Raw genomic sequence first — 19,956 nt, 5'->3', positions numbered from 1 at the left:
GGAGGTGTATTCTAGGTAGCTGTGGGAGTCGGTGGGCTTGAAATGGACATCAGTTTCTAGCTGGTCACCTGAGATGGAGACTGAGAGGTCCAGGAAGGTGAGGGGATGTGTTGGAGATGGCCCAGGTGAACTTGAGGTTGGGGTGGAAGGAGGAAGAAGTGGCCTTCTTGAGCCACTGCACTCCATGTGCTTTAGGTGTACCCACAATGCCCTGATTGTGAAAATTCCAAGATTTCATCTCAACAAAAATGAAGAACATGTTCAAGGAAAATTTGCAGTTGGTGGTGCTCCCATGTACCTCCTGCCCTTGTCCTGCCTAGGTGGAAGTAGTTATGGATTTGGATCGTGTAGTCTAAGGATCTTTGGTAAATTTCTGCATCTTATAGGTAATACATACTGCTGCTACTGAGTTTCAATGGATGAAGGAGTGCATGTATGTGGTTGTGGTGTCAGTCAGATGGGCTACTATGTCCTGGTTCTAATTAAGCTTCTTCAGCATTGTTGGCACTGCTTTTATCCAGGCAAGTGGGGAATATACCATCACATTCCTGACTTGTGTTTTGTAGATGATGGACAGGCTTACCAGAATGGACCAACAATGAAACAAGGAAAACTCCAGGAAAGCATAAAGAAATAATTTCTGAAAAGTCTTAGGCTGTCCAAGAGTGTTCACAACCTTGATATTACAATTGTCTCCAAAACGAGCTTCTATTTGCGACATGTCTGTAACACTGCTTGACTTTGTTTGTGTCTCAGCTCTCTTTTTGCTGAAATCCTAATCTTTGTTACCTGACAAATACAGTCATACTGACCAGCCTCCCGCCTTCAATATATTTGAGGCCACCCAAATTTCAACAGCAACATCTCATTTGAGCTGAGTCCCATTCAGCCATTACTCTTATAGTCAATACACAGAACCAGCTCCCACACAAGGAATTCTTTGATTTCAACATTTTCACATTCAGATCCTTCCTTCCTGCATATTCTCTGTAACACTGTCCAGTGCTCAAACCTCCTAGATATCTGTTCTCTTTTAATTCTAGCTTACAGCTCATCCTGAAGGAGTGAGGCTTCGAAAGCTTGTGTTTTCAAATAAATCTGTTAGACTATAATCTGACGTTGTGTGATTTCTGACCGCAATTTAAGTGAGTCACCGTTAGTATCAACAGTTTTTGAGATCTCAAGGCCTAAAATTCCCACCCTGAAAACCTCTCAGTCACTCTTTAAACTGCTACCTAATACTGACCTTTTTAACGTATCATTCATATCTGCTCTAATAACTTCTGAAACTTGGTGTAAAGTTGCTTGATAATGCTCCTATGAAGCATCTCAAATAATTTTAAAAGCTTATAAACACTATTTAAATTAATGTTGTTGTACTTAAAATATGTTCTATAAGAACAAGAGATAACAAGGTGTAGAGCTGGATGAACACAGCAGGCCAAGCAGCATCAGAGGAGCAGGAAAGCTGACATTTTGGGTCTGGACCCTTCTTCAGGGTTTTTCTGAAGAAGGGTCCAGACCCCAAATGTCAGCTTTCCTGCTCCTCTGATGCTGCTTGGCCTGCTGTGTTCATCCAGCTCTACACCTTGTTATCTCAGGTTCTCCAGCATGGGCAGTTCCTACTATCTCCTTCTATCAGAACAAACTTAGATTCAAGTAAAAAGTTCCAGAGACAGCAAGAAAGGATAAAACAATCAGCTGCTCGTTAATTTCGAGATTTAAACTGAGATTTGCAAGATTGGTTAATGTATAATGCATAACAGAATGACGAAGGTATTTAAAAATTATTCACTTAGTAATTAACAAAAGATTGTAGAAACCTCAGCAGAAGGACGTACCACACAATGTTTTGTCTTTTCATTTCTAAAGTACTATAAAGCATGCTATTTAAAATTTTAAATACGTTCACTGAAACACAAGCATGACAATTCCCAAATGTTAACTTTAAAAGCTTAATAATCAAGCACCAAGTGTGTCGAAAGTTCAAAGCAGTGCCAAGACGTAATAATTTTGTTACAAACAGAGAACCAGTTTCTAATCTGCACTTATATCAAGAAAACGAGAGAATTCAATAAAATTCCTCTGGTCTATGGAAGACCTTCTTTAGTACCATCATTGCGAGAAAATGTTTGAGTGAAATGCCAGAAATACAAACATACAAACATCTTACAGAAGTAATGAGCAAACCTTCAGTTTATTCATCATATTTCACCACTTATTTAAACTGACAAAATTTCATAGTGAGGTACAACAAAGTACTTCACTTGCATTCATTTCATGTTGAGACTTTTATTGTTCAAGATGTGTGGCCACCACTGGCTAGGCTAAAACTTACAGTCCATCTCCAACTGCCTGCAGAAGGTAATTGGTGGTGATTTGTCTTCTTGACCACTGCAGTCTTTGGAAAGTACGGAAACATGGAGAGCTGTTAGGAAGTAAAAACTGGAACTGCTGAAACTCAAAACTTGAACTTTGTTTCTCTCTTCTCACATGTTGCCAGAGTTTCTCCTGTGCTTTCTGTTTCTCTTTCGAGAGCAGGATCAGGTGGCCCGAGACGACCAGCGGCGAGAGTGGGAACAAGCAGCTTGAGGCGGCTGATGGAGCCAGCATGAGCAGGCGGCCCAAGGAGGCCGACGGCGAGAACGGGAGCACACAGCCTGGGCAACTGGTGGCAAGAGCCAAAGCAGGGATTCTAAGGCAGCCGGCAATGAGAGCAAGAGCAGGCAGCCTGAGTGGAAGAGTTTGAGCCCTTCTGAGGAGTGTTAGCCCAGAATGGTTAGGCACTTATGGACCGTAGTGTTGAACAGTTAACTGTGTTTCATTGTTATTCTACTTCTTAGTAAGAAGGACTGCAATGTTTATCTTTTTATCTTTGTTCTCCTTATTTTTCTGCTTTGTATCAAGGTAGAGCTATTAGTGGCGACTTGTTAAGTTTTCATGGCACTCATTTGAGTACATGTGACAATAAACCTAATTCAATTCAATTCCTCTTTTAAATCTTTCCCCACTCACCCTAAACCTTTGCCCTCTAGTTTTGGGGTCCTCTACCATGCAGAAAAGATTTTGGCTATTCACCTTATCTGTGTCTCTAAATGATTTTATGAGCCTCTCTAAACCTCAGCCTCTGATGCTGTAGGGAAGTCAGTCCCAGCCTACCTAACCTCACCTTATAACTCAAACCCTCCAGTCTCTGTAACATCCTTGTTTTAATCTTTTTTACGCCCTTTCTAGTTTAATAACATCCTTCTTATAGCAGGGAGGCCAGAATTGTACGCAGTACTCCAAATGAGGCCTCACCAATGTCTTGTACAGCTGTAACATGACGTCGCAACTCCTGTATTCAATGCTCTGACTGATGAAGGCAAGTGTGTCAAATGTCTTCTTCACCATCCTGCCTACCTGTGATACCACTTTCAAGGAACTATATGCCTGCACTTCTACATATCTCTGTTCGACAACACACCCCAGGCCCTACCACAAACAGAGTAGTTACAAATCTTTTCTGGAGAAGGGTCTGGACCCAAAATGTCAACTTTCCTGCTCTCTGATGCTGCTTGGCCTGCTGTGTTCATCCAGCTCTACACCTTGTTATCTCAACTTCTCCAGCATCGGCAGTTCTTACTATCTCAGTTACAACCCTGCCCTGGTTTGCCTTCCCAAAGTACGACATCTCACATTTATCTAAATTAATCTTCATCTGCCATTCCTCCGCCTGCTGATCAAGATCCCATTGTACTCTGAGATAACCTTCTTCACTGTCCACTATACCACCACGTTTGGTGTCATCTACAAACTTACTAGCCCGGCCTTCTATATTCTCATCCAAATTGTTTATATAAATGATGAACAACAGTGAACCCAGAACCAACCCTTGCGGCACACTGCTGGTCACAGTCCTCCAATCTGAATAACATCTCTATAATCACCATCCTCTGTCTCCAACCATGAAGCCAATTTTGTATCCAGTTGGCTAGCTCTCCCTAGATCCCATGTGATCTCATGCTACTAACCAGCCTACTACGCAGAACCTTGTCAAAGTCCTTGCTGAAGTCCATCTAGACAAGGTCTACCACTCTGCCTTCATCTATCTTCTTGGTCGCCTCTTCAAAAAACTCAATCAAGTTTTTGAGACACGGTTTCCCATGCACAAAGCCACACTGTCTATCCCTAAACAGTCCTTACATTTCCAAATGCAGGTCGATCCCATTTCTCAGAATCCCCTCCAACAAGTTAACCACCACTGATCTCAGGTTCACTGGTCTGTACTTCCCTAGTTTTTCCTTGCAGACTTTCTTAAATAATAGCACAACATAAGCCACTTTCCATGGCCATCTATCACTGGTGCAAATATCTCTGCTAGGGGCCCTGCAACTTTATCACAAGTTTCCCACAATGTCCTGGAAAATACTTTATCAGGTCCCTGGGAATTATCTACCTTTACGCATTTTAAGATCTCCAGTGGACTCCTTTCAAGACATGATTATTTATTTCCCCAAGGTCCCTAGCTTCCATGTCTTTCTGTACAGTAAAAGTGATGTGAAATATTCATTTAGAGTCTCACTAATCTCCTGTGGTTCCACACATAGGTGCTGTGATTGGTTCGCTCGCTGAGCTAGTTCGTTCGTTTGCAGACATTTCAGTGTCCTGCTGGGTAATATCATCAGTGCAGCCTCCTCCAAGCTATTCAACTGTCAGCACTTTCATCCCTCGAATCAACCAGGTGAACCTCCTCTGAAATGAACCACACCCTTCCTCAAGGAATCCAAAACTGGACACAATATTCCAGATATGGTCTCTCCAACACCTTATATAACTATAACAACACTTCTTTACTTTTCTAGTCCTGTCCTTTTGCAAGATTCCATTTGCCTTCCTTATTATACGCTGCACTTGCGTACCCAATTCTGCGACTCATCCACGAGGAGATCCAGATCCCTCTACACTGTGAATCTGCTTTCCATTTAAATAATTCGCCCTTTTATTTTACTGACCAAAATGGATAACCTTGTACTTACTGAGATTAAACTCCATCTGCCAGATTCTGGCCCATTGTCTGAGACTATCAATATCCATCTGTAAATGTTTAACTCATCATCACAGCCTGCCTTCCTGCTTACTTTAGTATCATCCATGAATTTTGCTATGTTACACTCTGTCCCTGCTGGCAGATCATTTATATAGGTTGCAAATAATTGAGGTCAGGGAACTGAACCTAGTTACAGTTTACCATCCAGAGAAGGACCCATTTATCCTGGCCCTCTGCTCTCTATGAGTTGGCCAATTCTGTATCCAAGCCAATCTTCTAACCCTTAACCTCCTGAGATCTAACCTTCTGGGTCAGTCCTTTTTGTGGCACTTTGTCATATGCTTTCTGGAAGTCCAGATATACCACATCTACCGGATCCCCAAGATGCACCTTGCTGGATAAAAGACTCAATCATACTGTGGTCACTGTTATCCAGCAATTCCTTAACACTAAAGTCATTAATCAATTCTGTCACATTCTAGAACATCAAATCTCTGGTCAGTTCTAAAGCAAGAAAGCTGGCCTCCTTGAGAGTTTTTTTGATTCTTGCCTCATTTTGTAACATAGACTATAAAAGCAGGGGCGTTATGTCGGAGCTGCACAAAACTTTGATTAGGCCATGAATGGAGAACTGTGTGCAGTTCTGGCTGCCCCACAGTAAGATGGATGTGATTGGATGTAAAAGAAATTCAGCATGCTACCTAGGATGGAGCATTTTAGCTGTGAAGAAAGGCTGGATAGGCTTAGGTTATTTTGATTAAAGCAGAGAAAGCTGAGGAGGATGGAATCTGATTGAGATGTATAAGATTATGAGGGGCATGGAAAAGGTGGAATGGAAGCAGCTCTTCCCCTTCATTGAAGGGTCAATAATAGGTGGGCATAACTTTAAGTTGAAGAGCAGGAAGTTTATAGGGGAATTGAGGAAAATTTGGTTCAGCCAGAGGGGGTGGGAATATGAAATGCACCACCTGAGTGGGCAGTGGAGGCAAGAAACTTCAAAATCTTTAAACAGTATGTGGACAAGCATGTGAAAAGTTATCACATCCAAAGCTATGAGACAAGTGCTGAAAAGCTGAATTAGTGTTGATAGTTGGCGCAGACTCAATAAGCTGAAAGACCTTTTCCAAGCTATATGATTCTACGTCTCTATACCACTATTTCACCAAACAACAAAATGCAGTGGGTTCCTCTGTCCTCAGCTCGTTCATCTCTGCCCAAGACATGCCCTCCTCAATGTCTTTGCGTCACTGCAAGTCTGTAGCTAAGTAATCCCATTACTGTGTCCTGCCTGCTGGAGTTTGGAAGAGGAATGGAAGGAATATTCAGGAGTTTCAACCATATGAATATGTGAGAATATGAGTACTTACGCAACATGTAGGAAAGATCTGATTGAATACTTAAAATGCCAAGGCATAGTAGACTATGGACCAAGTGCAGGTAAATGGGATTTTTATAATTTGGTTTTCAGTGGTCAGCATAGACGTGGTGGGCCAAAGGGTCTGTACCTATGGTGTATGACTCTATACCTTTATCACTGACTTTTCCCCAGGGCAGGATTGACTGCCACGAGGGGTTATAGTTTTAAGGTGTTAGGAGGAAGGTATAGAGGAGATGTCAGAGGGAGGTTCTTCACCCAGAGAGTTGTGAGCGCATGGAATAGTTTACCAGTGGTAGTTGTGGAAGCAGAGTCATTAGTGACATTTAAGCGACTGCTGGACATGCACATGGACAGCAGTGAATTGAGGGGAATGTAGGTTAGGTTATTTTATTTTTGGATTAGGATTATTCCACTGCACAACATCGTGGGCCGAAGGGCCTGTACTGTGCTGTACTTTTCTATGTTCTATGTTCTATGTACTCTGGCAGTGAGAAAGTACTACAACACCCCATACTGCAACATACACATGTGCACACAGTACTTCACCTCATGATGGCACTGGCAACAGACACAGCTTCAATACAACCTGTGTGCATCATGTTCATTTATTTAAACTATTATTTAAAATATTGTTACAGAATCAATATTGTCCCTAATAATACTTATAATGTCAAAATTACTATTATTAAGCAGTTACCTACCCTCATTGGATGAATATCTGCATAGGGAGGTTTGCCTTCTGCCATTTCAATTGCTGTGATTCCTAACGACCAGATGTCTGCAACACAATTGTAGCCAATTTCTTGGATCACTTCTGGAGCCATCCAAAAAGGTGTTCCTATCACAGTGTTGCGTTTTGCCATTGTGTCCTGGAAAGTCACATCACATTTGCAACTTTATTAATTAATCAATAAGCAAAAATACTGAAAATATTGTTGTAATTTTAAAACACTTCCTCAAAATTAAATTAATTAAAGGTGAAACAACTGCCATACAGAGATCAGAGTATGACGTGTGACTTTCACTTTTAAATGTAGAACAATCTTAATCTATGTTGCTACATGAAACAAAATATCAATAATTTAGTCCATGGATGGAATTCCGCAAGGATGCTGCAACTCTTGTTGGATGATATCAGGATCTCTGGCTAGATGTTTCAGTTGATATTTTCCACTGTTACCAACATTCTGTTGCAGTGATGGGGAGGAGACAGCTGGAATTTCAGCTCCATTTGATTTTTCACTAAATGAGTGATTGAGCTCATAGAAAAGCAGTGGCCTGCTTAGTGCAGAATTTTTTTTTAAGAAAGACCACCTACAGTTCAGACCCCCCCCCCCCACCAACATTTTATCCACTCTTAACTCGAAGAGATGATCATCATTGCTAATTGACAGTGACTGAATAAGTGAATCAGAGGGTGGCTGAGTCATCACAGCAGAATTCTGGGAGACATCACCAATCATTATGAATTTAGAGCAGTTCAGAGAAAACCTGGTGTCAAGGAGACTCAAGGGGAAAGGGCATAGTCAGAAAGACCTATACTGACAGGACACTCAGTTGTGAGGGCGACAGACAGGAGATTCCTTGGCCGCAGAACAGATGTCAGGATGGTGTGTTACCTTCTGGGTGCCAGGTTCAAGGATGTCTCTGAGTAGCTGCAGAACATTCTGAAGGAGGAAGGTGAACAGCCAGAAGTCATTGTGCACGTTGGTAAAAATGACATAGGTAGACAAAAAGATAGGGTCCTGTGAAATGAGTGTAGGGACTTAAGTAAGAAGTTAAAAAGCAGAACCTCAAGTAATCTCCAGATTATTCCCAGTGCCATGTGCCAGTGAGACTAGAAACAGAAATACAGGCCAGATGAATGCATGGCTGAGGAACTGTTGTACAGGGCAGAGATTTCAGTTCTTCCATTGTCGGAATCTCTTCTGGGGTAGCGGTGACCTGTACAAGAGGTATGGGTTGCACTTGAACCAGAGAGGGTCCAATTACTTGCAGGTAGATTTGCTAGTGTTACCTGGGAGGGTTTAAGCTAGTTTGGCAGGGGTGGGGGCTCTGAATTAGATAGGGACGATCGAGAAGTCAGGGGAAAATACATTAGCCATTGGGAGCAAGTTTACTATTGAGGATAGCCAGGGGCACAGTAAAGGGAGGAAAAAGACTTAGAAGATCATAGAATCTCCACAGTGTCCCTATAACCCACCTAATCTACACATCCCTGAACACTATGGGCAATTTAGCATGACTAATCCACCTAGCCTGCACATCTTTGGAATGTGACAGGAAACCCATGCACACTTGGGGAGAATGTGCAAACTCCACAAAGACAGTCGCCCGAGGCTGGAATCAAACCCAGGGCCGTGGAGCAGTGAAGCAGCAGCGCTGACGACTGAGCCACCATGCCATCCTGCTTTAAAGTGTATTTATTTCAATGCACGGGACCTGACTGGTAAGGTAGTTGAGCTAAGAGCAGGGAATGGCTCTGGGGGCTGGGATATTATAGCCATAACAGAAACATGGATGAGAGAAGGTCAGGACTGGCAGCTAAATGTTCCAGGATGTAGAAGCTACAGGAATGACAGAAATATAAGTAAGCAAGAAGGGGGATGTTGCCCTTTTGATAAGGGAGGACATAACAACAGTGCTTGGAGTGGATGTTCTAAAGGGGTCATCAAATGAGGCTGAGATATCAAGGTGTAGAGCTGTGATAATGGGAACTGCAGATGCTGGAGAATCCAAGATAATAAAATGTGAGGCTGGATGATCACAGCAGGCCCAGCAGCATCCAGGAGCACAAAAGCTGACGTTTCAGGCCTAGACCCTTCATCAGAGAGGGGGATGGGGTGAGGGTTCTGGAATAAATAGGGAGAGAGGGGGAGGCGGACCGAAAATGGAGAGAAAAGAAGATAGCCTAGGCCCAAAACGTCAGCTCTCCTGCTCCTATGATGCTGCTTGGCTTGCTGTGTTCATTCAGCTCTACATCTTGTTATCTCAGATTCTCCAGCATCTGCAGTTCCTACTATCTCTGATCAAATGAGGCTATATGGTTAGAACTTAGAAACAAGAAGGGGTTGGTCACTCTGTTGGGACTGTATTATAGACACCCAAATAGCCAGTGGGTATTAGAGGAGCAGATGTGTAGAAAGATCGCAGATGCCTGTAGAACTAATAAAGTAGTACTGGTTGGAGATTTTAATTTCTCCTGTATTGACTCGGCCACCCAGTGTAAAAGGTTCAGACAGGGTCAAATGTGTCCAGATAAGTTTCCTAAATCAATATGTAGGGGGAGGGTTCTACCTTGTTTTCTAAAAGGAGGTCCAATATTGCACCCTCCCTACTTGGGCAAGTGATTGAAGTGTCTGTCAGAGAGCACTTTGGGTCCAGCGACCATAACGCTCTCAGTTTTAACAGTTAGACAAAAAGATAGCACAGTTTGACAGGTTAAGGTGCTAAACTGGAGCAGGGCCGTTAGGCAAGATCTAGCAGCAGTTGGCTGGGTGAGTCTGTTTGAAGGTAAGGGAACAACTGGCAAATGAATGGCTTCCAAAAGTGTAATACCAAGATTCCAGGGATAGAATGTTCCTATTCCTTAGTGAAGGGAAAAGCTGGCAGTTTTAGGGATCCCTGGCTGACAAAGGATATTGAGGCTCTGGTCAGGAAAAAGAAGGCATACACTGAGTTTCAGCTATCAGGCTCAAGTGAATCCCTGGATGAATAAAGAAAGTGCATTTCTTTAGGAGCACACTTAAGAGGGAAATCATGAGAGCAAAAATGGGGTATGAGATGGATCTGGTTAAAGATAAGGTTAAAGATAATCCCAAGAGGTTCTATAGCTACATTATGAGTAAAAGGGTGGCAAGGGAGAGAATAGGTCACCTTAAAAACAGCATAGTCAACTACATGTGGTGCCACAGAAGAGGGGGGGGTGATTTTTAATGAATATTTCTCCTCAGTGTTTACTGAAGACAGAATCGTAGATGCTAACGAAATAAGGGAAACAAATGGGGATATTTTGGGCCGTATACATATTACCAGCGAGATGTTTGCAACCATAGATTATATTAAGGTGGATAAATCCTCTGGGCCTGATCAAGTCCACCCTTGGACGTTGTGGGAGGCTAGGGAAGAAATTTCAGAGGTGCTTGCAGAAACTTTTGCTTCATCTTTAGCCAATGGTGAAGTTCCAGAAGACTCAAGGGTGGCTAATGCTGTTCCATTGTTGAGGAAAAGTAGCAAAGACCAGCCAGGCAACTACAGGCCAGTGAGCCCGACGTCAGCAGTAGGTAATTTATTGGAGACGATACTGAGGGACAAGATCAACCAACATTTGGACAGTCAAGGTCCGATTAGAGATAGTCAGCATGGATTTGTGCATGGGAAGTCATATCTGACAAATCTGTTCGAGATTTTTTAAGAGGTAACCAAGAGGATAGATGAGGGTGGGCAGTGGATGGTAGGGAGGGGATAGGTCAGTCCAGGGAAGACGGACAGGTCAAGGAGGTGGGATGAGGTTAGTAGGTAGGAGATGGGGGTGCAGCTTGGGGTGGATGGGAGGAAGGGATGGGTGAGAGGAAGGACAGGTTAGGGAGGCAGAGACAGGCTGGGCTGGTTTTGGGATGCAGTGGGTGGAGGGGAAGAGCTGGGCTGGTTGTGTGGTGCAGTGGGGGGAGGGGACAAACTGGGCTGGTTTAGGGATGCGGTGGGGGATGTTGCCTGGACTAGTAGGCCTGAGTTATAAGGAGAGATTGGCTAGGATAGGACTTGATTTCTCAGAACGTAGCAGAATGAGAGATGGCCTTATTAAGGTGTAGAAAATCACGAGGGGCATATATAGTCGTTTTCCTAGGGATGGGGAACTGGAAACTAGATGTCTAAGGCAAGAGGGAAAGGATTTAAAAAGGGCCTGAAGGGCAATTTCTTCATGTAGAGAGTAGTGTGTACATGGAATGGGCTGCCAAAGAAAATGGTGAGTTAGGTACAACAGCAACATGTAAAAACATCTGGATAGGCACATGCTTGACAAGGTTTTAGAGAGATGTGGGCTAAATGCAGGCAATTGGAACTAGTTGAGTGGCCAACAAGGTCAGCGCAGGCCAGTTTGGGCCAAAAGGCCTGTTTCCATGCTGTAATATGACTCTAAGTTATTTACATTAAGTGTTGTTTCGGGATGTTTGCTTGTGCTTTTAAGATTACGCAGCGTAAACTTTTTGCTATTTTTATCCTTTTATATTTTTATCCAGCAACCATCACTGGCAAGGCCAGCATTTGTTGCTCAACTCAGATCAAGAAAGTGACAGTGAGCTGCCTTTGGAGCATGATTTAGTAGTACATCAGTCCACCGTTTGAGGTTGTTCTGCTTCTTGATTGTTGTAGTCTATCTTCTGTAGGTCAACCTGTTGTGCCACTGACAGGAATAGTGGTATAGATCCAAGTCAGGATGGTGTATGGTTTGAAGGGAACTTAAAGGTCAGGTGATGGTATTCCCAAGTGCATGTTGCTATTGTCTTTTTAGGTGGTAGAGTTTACAGTTTTGTAACTCATCTTGGAGGAGTTGTTGAGTTGCTGCAATATTTCTTGTAGATGGCACAGACTCCTGCCACTGTGTGTCAGTGGAAGAGGAAGTGAATGTGAATGGATCATCTACAATCCACTTTTATTTTGTCCACAATATAAACTTTCTCTTGACTGGAAATATGGCATTGTATCAGGCCGCATCCATGCCTGTTCTGCCAGTGGGATAGGACACTGATTCCATTCATCAGACCATATCAGGCCTTTCCTTCCCAATTTGTGACACAATTATTCCAATCTTGGCACAAGCTCACAAACAGTCATAAGGAGGACTCTGCATGGTCGCTAAGGCTCGGTATGCTACTACTAGTACATGCAAATATATAAATCAGAAGCAGGAGTAGGCCATTTAGACCCTAAAGTCTGTTCCATTATTCAATACGATCGGATCTGATTGGATTTACATTGCTTTTACTGACAAGACAGACGTAGGTGGTTTTCCAAAATGTCAGGTCGATGCCAGTGGTATAACTACAGCATACAGCATGAGGAATCAATGCAACGGACGTGAACATGTCTGTGTGTGCTTCATGCAGGTCTGTGTAAACAAATGGCTCTGGTCATAGTGCCTCGATGCTTCAGTGCATGGCTACCAGACTAGTGTTAGGACCCACCAGGATAACCCTTATTCCCCAGCAGCCTCCTACAGAGTCTGGATATTTGCCTAAAGTGTTAAAGCTTCTGGGACTCTTGTAAAATGAAGGTATCATGACAGTTGCCCATGTCAGACTAGCTTTAAATTCAAGAAATAGAATCTTTTTCTCTGAAGGAATTTGGCTGGGTGAGCAATTGGTGCCCTGACGACAAAGTGGATATAATTTATGATGTCTTTGACAGCAAAACCTTTGGTGTTTGCACTGGCCTTTCAGTGTCAAAATGGATGCATTCCACCAATCCGTTGACAAAGGGCACCATTACCTGACAGATAGCTTGATGGGTACCAAACTGTGAAATAATACTCAGGCCCACAGTTGATCCTGGAATAACCTGGAAACATAAAGGCTGATGATGTTTTCGCAAACAGTGGGATCCCATAGTAGCCATGAGGCATCCAGTCACCAAAGCAAATCCATTCCATCTGCATGAATAGGAGAAGCCTCCTACGGTACAGATGCTTTCATCTGAAGGAAACTGGTCCTTGGACAGGTGTCTTAGGGCACATCTTTCTCCTGACAGCCCTTCTCAATGTTTCTCAATCCTGTTCCTGACTTAAAGTGTGCATCTGCTGAAACTTCTGCTTACTGATATGCCTAAAGTCAGTGTAGTCTGTTCCCATCACAGAACCCTGAGTTGTCAATGCTTTGTGGAGCAGGGCTTCCTCTGCCAACATATGTTGCTCAGATGAAGCTAGCAAACAATGTCCCTGTCCAGAGCACTTTCAGTGAGAAATACATATCTCTTCACACCCACAAGTGCTACTCTACAATGCTGCCTGAGCAGTTGAGCACAATTTCATCTCATCAGTGCCTCTATTGATGACTCTTGTCCCTGACCCCAAGCAGGTGACCTGCCTGAGTCACTGGATGGTCCCTGTGCCTGAAGATTGAGAGTGCAAACTGACTCAAACACCTTTAGAATTTACTCCACAAATGTCTTTATAGGCACTTATTTGTGGTGCGGCAGGTTCCCGACTTCCGTCCCCATGCTTGTGCTCGTACTATAAATTACATCACATTCCAAAGGCAGTGGATCCAGTGCCACCTTCCAACAACATGATTTCCAAATCATACCTGCATCTCAATGGAGATTGACCTGACCAAAGTCTCCATAAACTGACAACAGGAAAACTGAATCCATGGTTTCTCCACTCTTTTCTTTTTCAATGTCTAAAGCAGATTCCCACAATGCTATTTTAAGGAAGAACTGAGGAGTTACCTGTCATGGCAATTTGGCACATAGAAAATAGGAGCAGGATTAGGCCATTTGGTCCATAAAGCCCACTCCACAATTCAACATGGTCATGGCTGATCTTCAACTGCTGTGACATATTCTTACATCCTCCCCACATCCCTTGAAACTTTTAACCTCTAGAAGTCTACCTTTTTTTCTTGAATAGAACTATAAGGGTCACCACACTCTGAGTGAAAAGAATTATACTCATCTTAATCCAAAATGGCCTTACATTTAATGTTACATTCTGAGACCGTGATGACCTCTTGTTCTGAAGGAATATTTAATTTACATGAATTAACAGAATTATACATGCTTCAAAGAGATACCCTCTCATTCTTCTCAGTTTCAGTGAGTACAGGTCCAGCCAACTCAAGCTCTCCTCATACAACAATCCCGCCATCCCAGAAATCAGTATGGTGAAATTAATTGCATTCCTTTGTTGGTAAGTATATCTTTTAGGTAAGAACAGCTCAATGTGATTTGAACTAGTTCATTAAGTGGGCAAATATATAGTAGATGTGGATAAACGTGACATTATCCAATTTGGTAGCAAAAACAGAAAGGCAGATTGTTACCTGAATGGCAATAGATTGGGAAAGGGGGAAGGTGTCCTTTTAAAGGCTGCTGAAAGTAAACATGCAAGAGGTGAAAAGGGCAATGCAGTAGAATTTGAGTACAAGAGCAGATTTCTTCTTACAACTATACGGGGGATTGATAAATGCACACCTGAGTTTTGTATACAGTTTTGGTTTCCTTATCTGAGTAAGGGTGTTCTGGCTATCAAGGGAGTGCAATAAAGGTTTGACAGACTGACACCTGAGATGGCGGGACCTGGCAAAAGTGGCAAGACTGGATCAATTAGGATTATATTGTTATAAGGAGTGGTGAGCCTATGGAATTCTTTCCCTCAGAAAGCGTCTTAGGCCAAAACATTGAATGTTTTCAAGAAAGAGACAGATATAGTTCTTAAGACGAAAGGGGCCAATAAAGGATATGGAGAGAAAGCTGAAACAGGATACTGAGTTGGATGATCATCAATGATCATGCTGAAAGGCAGAGTGGGCTGAAAGGGCTAAATGGCCTACTCTACTTCTGCTCCTATAAACTATGTTTCTATGTGGCCATAACTGCATTAAATACTCCAGCTATGGACTCACCAAGGCCATGTAAAGCTTCAGGAAGACCTCCTTACTCTTGTACTCGAACCATCTTGCAGGAAGGCCAATATACCAGTTGATGCTCTGATGAACAGTCATCTAGACCCAAAATGTTAGCTTGTTCTCTCTCCATGGACGCTGCCTGACCCACAGTGATTTCCAGTGTTATTTGGTTTCAGTAAAGATTCCAGATTCTGCAGTAATTTTCTCCTACAATGAACTAAGGATGTCGGAGATCTGAAACAAAATCAGAAATAGCTGGAGAAACTCCTTTTTTTAAGATTCTATGAATGAATGAATGATTTCATTGTCATGTGTATTTTACTGTGAGGTAAACAGTAAAATACAGTGAAAGGTTTTTCCTCTGTCGCCACGATCTGGCGCCATTTGAATAGATTTAAGAATAATAGAAAAAATAGGAAGATATTGCTTAAAGGCAAGTGTTCCTTTAAATCTGCTCATATGGAGGCCCAATTAATGTACTGCTTTCATTTAATTAAGTACACTTTGCTGAGAAAGGTCATTGGCAATTTTGCAGTGGACAAGTAGGAGATCCCCTCCAGACCAGAATTAAATCACATTATAAGCACTGAGTAAAGGAATTTTAATCCTGCATGGAGCCATACTATATCTGAATGACATCAAATATAACTTAATTTTTCTGGATACTTACTGTCAATTGGCCTGCAACACCAAAGTCTGCAAGCTTGGCATGACCCTCTGTGTTCAGTAGGATATTTCCAGCTTTTATGTCTCGGTGTATTTTTCTCATGAAGTGTAGGTATTCCAGCCCTTTCAAAGTGGATTTAAGAATTGTTGCTATTTCATCTTCTGTGAGCTAAAATCAGAACATATCACATGCTAAATGCTAGTTTACAGCAATAACATGCAATGATATTTTAACATGTTAAAATGTAAACTGTAACTGATAAAATCCCCCACTACATTCACTTTTAGTTACTTCAATTTTAATGAAACACACATTGCTAATTTCTTTCTCCAGTATGTTATACACTTTTTTGTATTACTATAGAAGTATGCATGGCACATAATTTACCAATGTCCAAAACAATAAGATTTCAAGCTTGGTGGTGACCAGAAATTGATCAACTGAGGGAGTTCAAACCAGAGGCAGAGGTCAGAAGCAGGGAAATATGGACAAAATATTTGGAATAGTTCACTGAGCATTTCTACCAGTTCAGAGAAGCTGGATAAGGGCGAAACTGATGATAACATGATGGTAAGCTGTGAGTTCTCCACAAAAGTAAGACCCAGGAGAAACATAAAGACATTTTTTTTAGAAAGGCCCCACGATACAAGATGCTAAAGAATGTATTCTTCATTTACAAGACTTCAAACATAATTCTGAAGCTGTTAATTATAGAATCATACAGTACAGAAGGGACCTTTCAGATGACCCAGTCTGCACTGACAAACTACTCTAAATCTACGCTTGTCCCACTTTCCAATACATGGTCCATAACCTTGCTCATCCAAATATTTTTTGTTAGATTAGAGAACAAAAACAATCTGAACTAATGTAACCTCTCTTGGTAGTTGACACACTCCAGCTCAAGCACCATTCTGATGAATCTCCTCTGAGCACCCTCTAGTGCAATGAGATCCTTCCTAGTACAGTGACCAGAAATGCATACAGTACTCCAGCAAGGGCCTTACCAAAATCTTGTACAGTTCCAAAATAACCTTCTTGCTCTTATATTCAATGTTAAGACTGATGAAGGCAGATGTCTAATGTGTCTTCTTAATTACTCAATTAACCTGCCCCTGCCACTTTCAGGGATATGTGGACAAACAGCCTAAGATTCCTCCTGAGTTGCCTGATGTTCTGTCATTCATCAAGCACACCTTTGACACGTTACTTCTTCCAAAGTGCATCATCTCCCACTTACCAGGATGAAATTCAATCGGCTACTGATCTGCCTATCTGACCAATCCATCCGTATTTTCCTTATTCCTCACTAATACCTTCTTCCTCAACCACCAGCCAATCCTTGTGTCATCTGTAAGCCTATCATCCCTACCACATTCCCATCTATAATGAACATATATTTCATGAACAGTAAAGATCCCAGCACTGATCTCTGTGGTACGCCATTGGAGACTGATCTCCAAACAACTTTCTACCACTACCCTTTGTCTCCGACCATGAAGTCAATTTTGGGTCCAATTTGACAAGTCTGGATCCCATGTGCTTTTTCATTTCCGACTTGACAAGTCTGGATCCTATGTGCTTTTACATTTTTTTATGCGTGACTCGTATGAGACCCTGCTAAAGATCATATATGATAATCCTATGACATGCAACAACCTACTAACAAGGAACAGAAGTCTATTCCGGCCTGTTCTGTCATTTAATATGATCTTGATTGATTTAATACCTCTACATTCTTGTCTACTCTTCACCACTTCGATTGTCAAGAATCTTCCTTCCGTTGATTTAAAATTTCTTGAGGACTCTGCTTTTGTTGCCTTTTGAGAAAAAGATCAAAAGACTCACAACCTACAGGACAAAACAGTTTTCCTCACCTGTCTTAAATGAGTGATCTGTTATTTTTAAAGTGCCCTCTAGCTCTAGATTCTCCCGCAAGAGGAAATACTATTCCTACAGGCATCCTGTCAAGACCGCTCAAGATGTTATACATTTCAAATCAAACCACCCCTTACTTGTCTAAACCCAAGCAGATAAAAGCCTAAACTGTTTATCGGACATCCCATTCATTCCAATTTAATTTTAATAAAACTTTAAGTTGTTTTCAGTGCATTTACATCTATTCTTAAACAAGGAAACCAATACGGTACACAATACTCCAGGTGTGTTCTGTCACACAAAACCAAGAATAGAACCAGGAGCAGAATTTCTGGGCCATTGAGGCTGCTCTACATTCAATATGATCATGGGTGATGTTGGATTGTAACACCATTTTCCTACCCACTACCCATACCACCGATTCCCTGAAAATCCAAAGATCCGTCTCACCCAGCCACAAATTTGTTTAACAATAGAGCATCTGAAACCTCTGAGGTTGAGAAATCCAAAGGTTCACAACCCCATGAGTGAATAAATTTATCGTGGTCTCAATTATACAGGATCATTCCCTAGCAGAGGCCAGCAGAAACAATCTCTCAGCATCTACCCTATCAAGCCTCTTCAGAGCCTCTTCAACGCCGGCTCTTTGACCTGTCTATCTCCTCTCCACCTATCTTCTCCATCATCCATCTTCTATCAGCCTCCCCCTTTCTCCCTATTTATTTCAGAATCCCCTTCTCCCCCGCCATTTCTGAAGAAGGTCTTGACCTGAAACGTCTGCTTTCCTGCTCCTCTGCTGCTGCTTGGCCTGCTGCCTTCATCCAGCTCTATACTGTGTTATCTCAGATTCTCCAGCATCGACACTTCCTACTATCTCTCAGAATAGTAACTGTTTGAATAACATCACTTTTTGTTGTTCTAAGTTCCAGAGAACATAGACCTAATTTACTCAACATTTCATCATAAAGCAACTCTCGAATCACAGGAACCAATCTAATGAATCTTTACTATATTAACTTTAACACAAGTTCATCCATTTCTAAGTTTGTAGATTAAAGCTGCGCACAGTATTCCAGATGTAGTGTTACAAAATCCCCAGTATAACTGTAACAATACCCCTTTATTTCTGTACTCCAATCCTGTTGTATTAAAGGCAAGCACCCCATTTAACTTTCCAATTACTTGCTGCATCTCCATGCTAATTTTCTGTATTCCTTGTACAAGCACATCCAAGTGAACAACACGGGGCTGACAGGGAGAGGTATCACTTCATTGTGTGTGTGAGACAGCCTGGAAGCAGTCATGTACACTGAAGAGTGGATTGTCGTGGGTTGAGTATCAAGGAGTGCTTAAGCCCCAAACACTACATCACTGTAGTGTTTCCATCTCTCTCTCCTCTTCCAGCCACAAAAAAGGGGGAAGTGAGATATGCCATTAGAAAATGTTTTGGTAGCAGACTGAATAGTAAGGCCTTGGCTCAAGAGGCTTTGGTGAGCAATGGCTCAGCAAAATGTACAGGTAAGCTCAGGTAAAGTCCTTGTAATTTTCCTCTTTAGTCTTAGAGCGGTTGAGATGGAAGCTAGGGCAGGGCCATGATTTTGCTGCAGGATGAGGGAACTCAGGGAGACTTGCATCATCTGATGACTACACCTGTGGGAAGGGCACCCAGCTGTAGCTCCAGGGAGACCGTTTTAGGGAGCTGGAGCTGGACGCACTCAGGATCATCCGAGATGCTAAGCACATCATAGATAAGAGTTTTAGTGAGGTGGTCACACCTAAGGTACAAGCAGAGAATAGTTGATTGACCACCAGGAAGGGCAAAGGGAGTAGGCAGAGATTTCAGGAATTCCCTGTGGCCATTCCCCTCGAAAACAAGCATACTGTTTTGGATACTGTTGAGGGATGAATGACTGCTCAGGGGAACGAAGCAGTAGCCAGGTCGGTAGCACTGCGACTGACCCTGGGGCATAATGGGAAAGGGTAAAGAGTACCTTAGTGATAGGAGACTCAATTGTTAGAGGATCAGACAGGAGATTCTGTGGCTTCAAATGATAATCCAGGATGGTGTATTGCCTCCTGAGTGTCAGCGTCCAGAATGTCTTGGAGTGGCTGCAGAGTATTCTTAAGGGGGCAAGTAAGCAGCCAGAAATCATTGTGCACATTGACACAAATGACACTGGTAGAAATAGAGGAGGTCCTGCAGGACGATTATGGAGAGCTATGAAAAAAGTTAAAAACCAGGACCTTGATGGTGGTAATGTCTGGATTACTTCCAGTGCCACGTGCCAGTGAGGGTGAGAACAGGAGGTTATGCCAGATGAATGTGTGGCCAAAGAATTGGTGCAGGGGGCAGTGATTCAGATTCTTGGATCATTGGGAT

At 42.4% G+C, this 19,956-nt stretch overlaps 1 protein-coding gene across 6 annotated transcripts in view; it reads right to left on the bottom strand.

Moving 5' to 3' along the window:
* Positions 1-19,956, bottom strand: part of stk3 (serine/threonine kinase 3 (STE20 homolog, yeast)) — a 384,923-nt gene that overhangs the window by 242,232 nt on the left and 122,735 nt on the right. For all 6 annotated transcript variants that reach the window (XM_048529773.2, XM_048529774.2, XM_048529775.2 and 3 more), the window contains 2 exons: positions 15,702-15,866; positions 7,109-7,276 (listed from right to left, as the gene is read on the bottom strand). In XM_048529773.2, coding sequence (XP_048385730.1) covers positions 7,109-7,276; positions 15,702-15,866 — 333 coding nt within the window. The remainder of the gene's footprint in view (positions 1-7,108; positions 7,277-15,701; positions 15,867-19,956) is intronic.

This window comes from Stegostoma tigrinum, chromosome 5 (genome assembly GCF_030684315.1).
Source record: "Stegostoma tigrinum isolate sSteTig4 chromosome 5, sSteTig4.hap1, whole genome shotgun sequence".
Classification (NCBI taxonomy): domain Eukaryota; kingdom Metazoa; phylum Chordata; class Chondrichthyes; order Orectolobiformes; family Stegostomatidae; genus Stegostoma; species Stegostoma tigrinum.
Note: the sequence above shows the minus strand (reverse complement) of the source record. Positions and strands in the feature narration are given on the sequence as shown.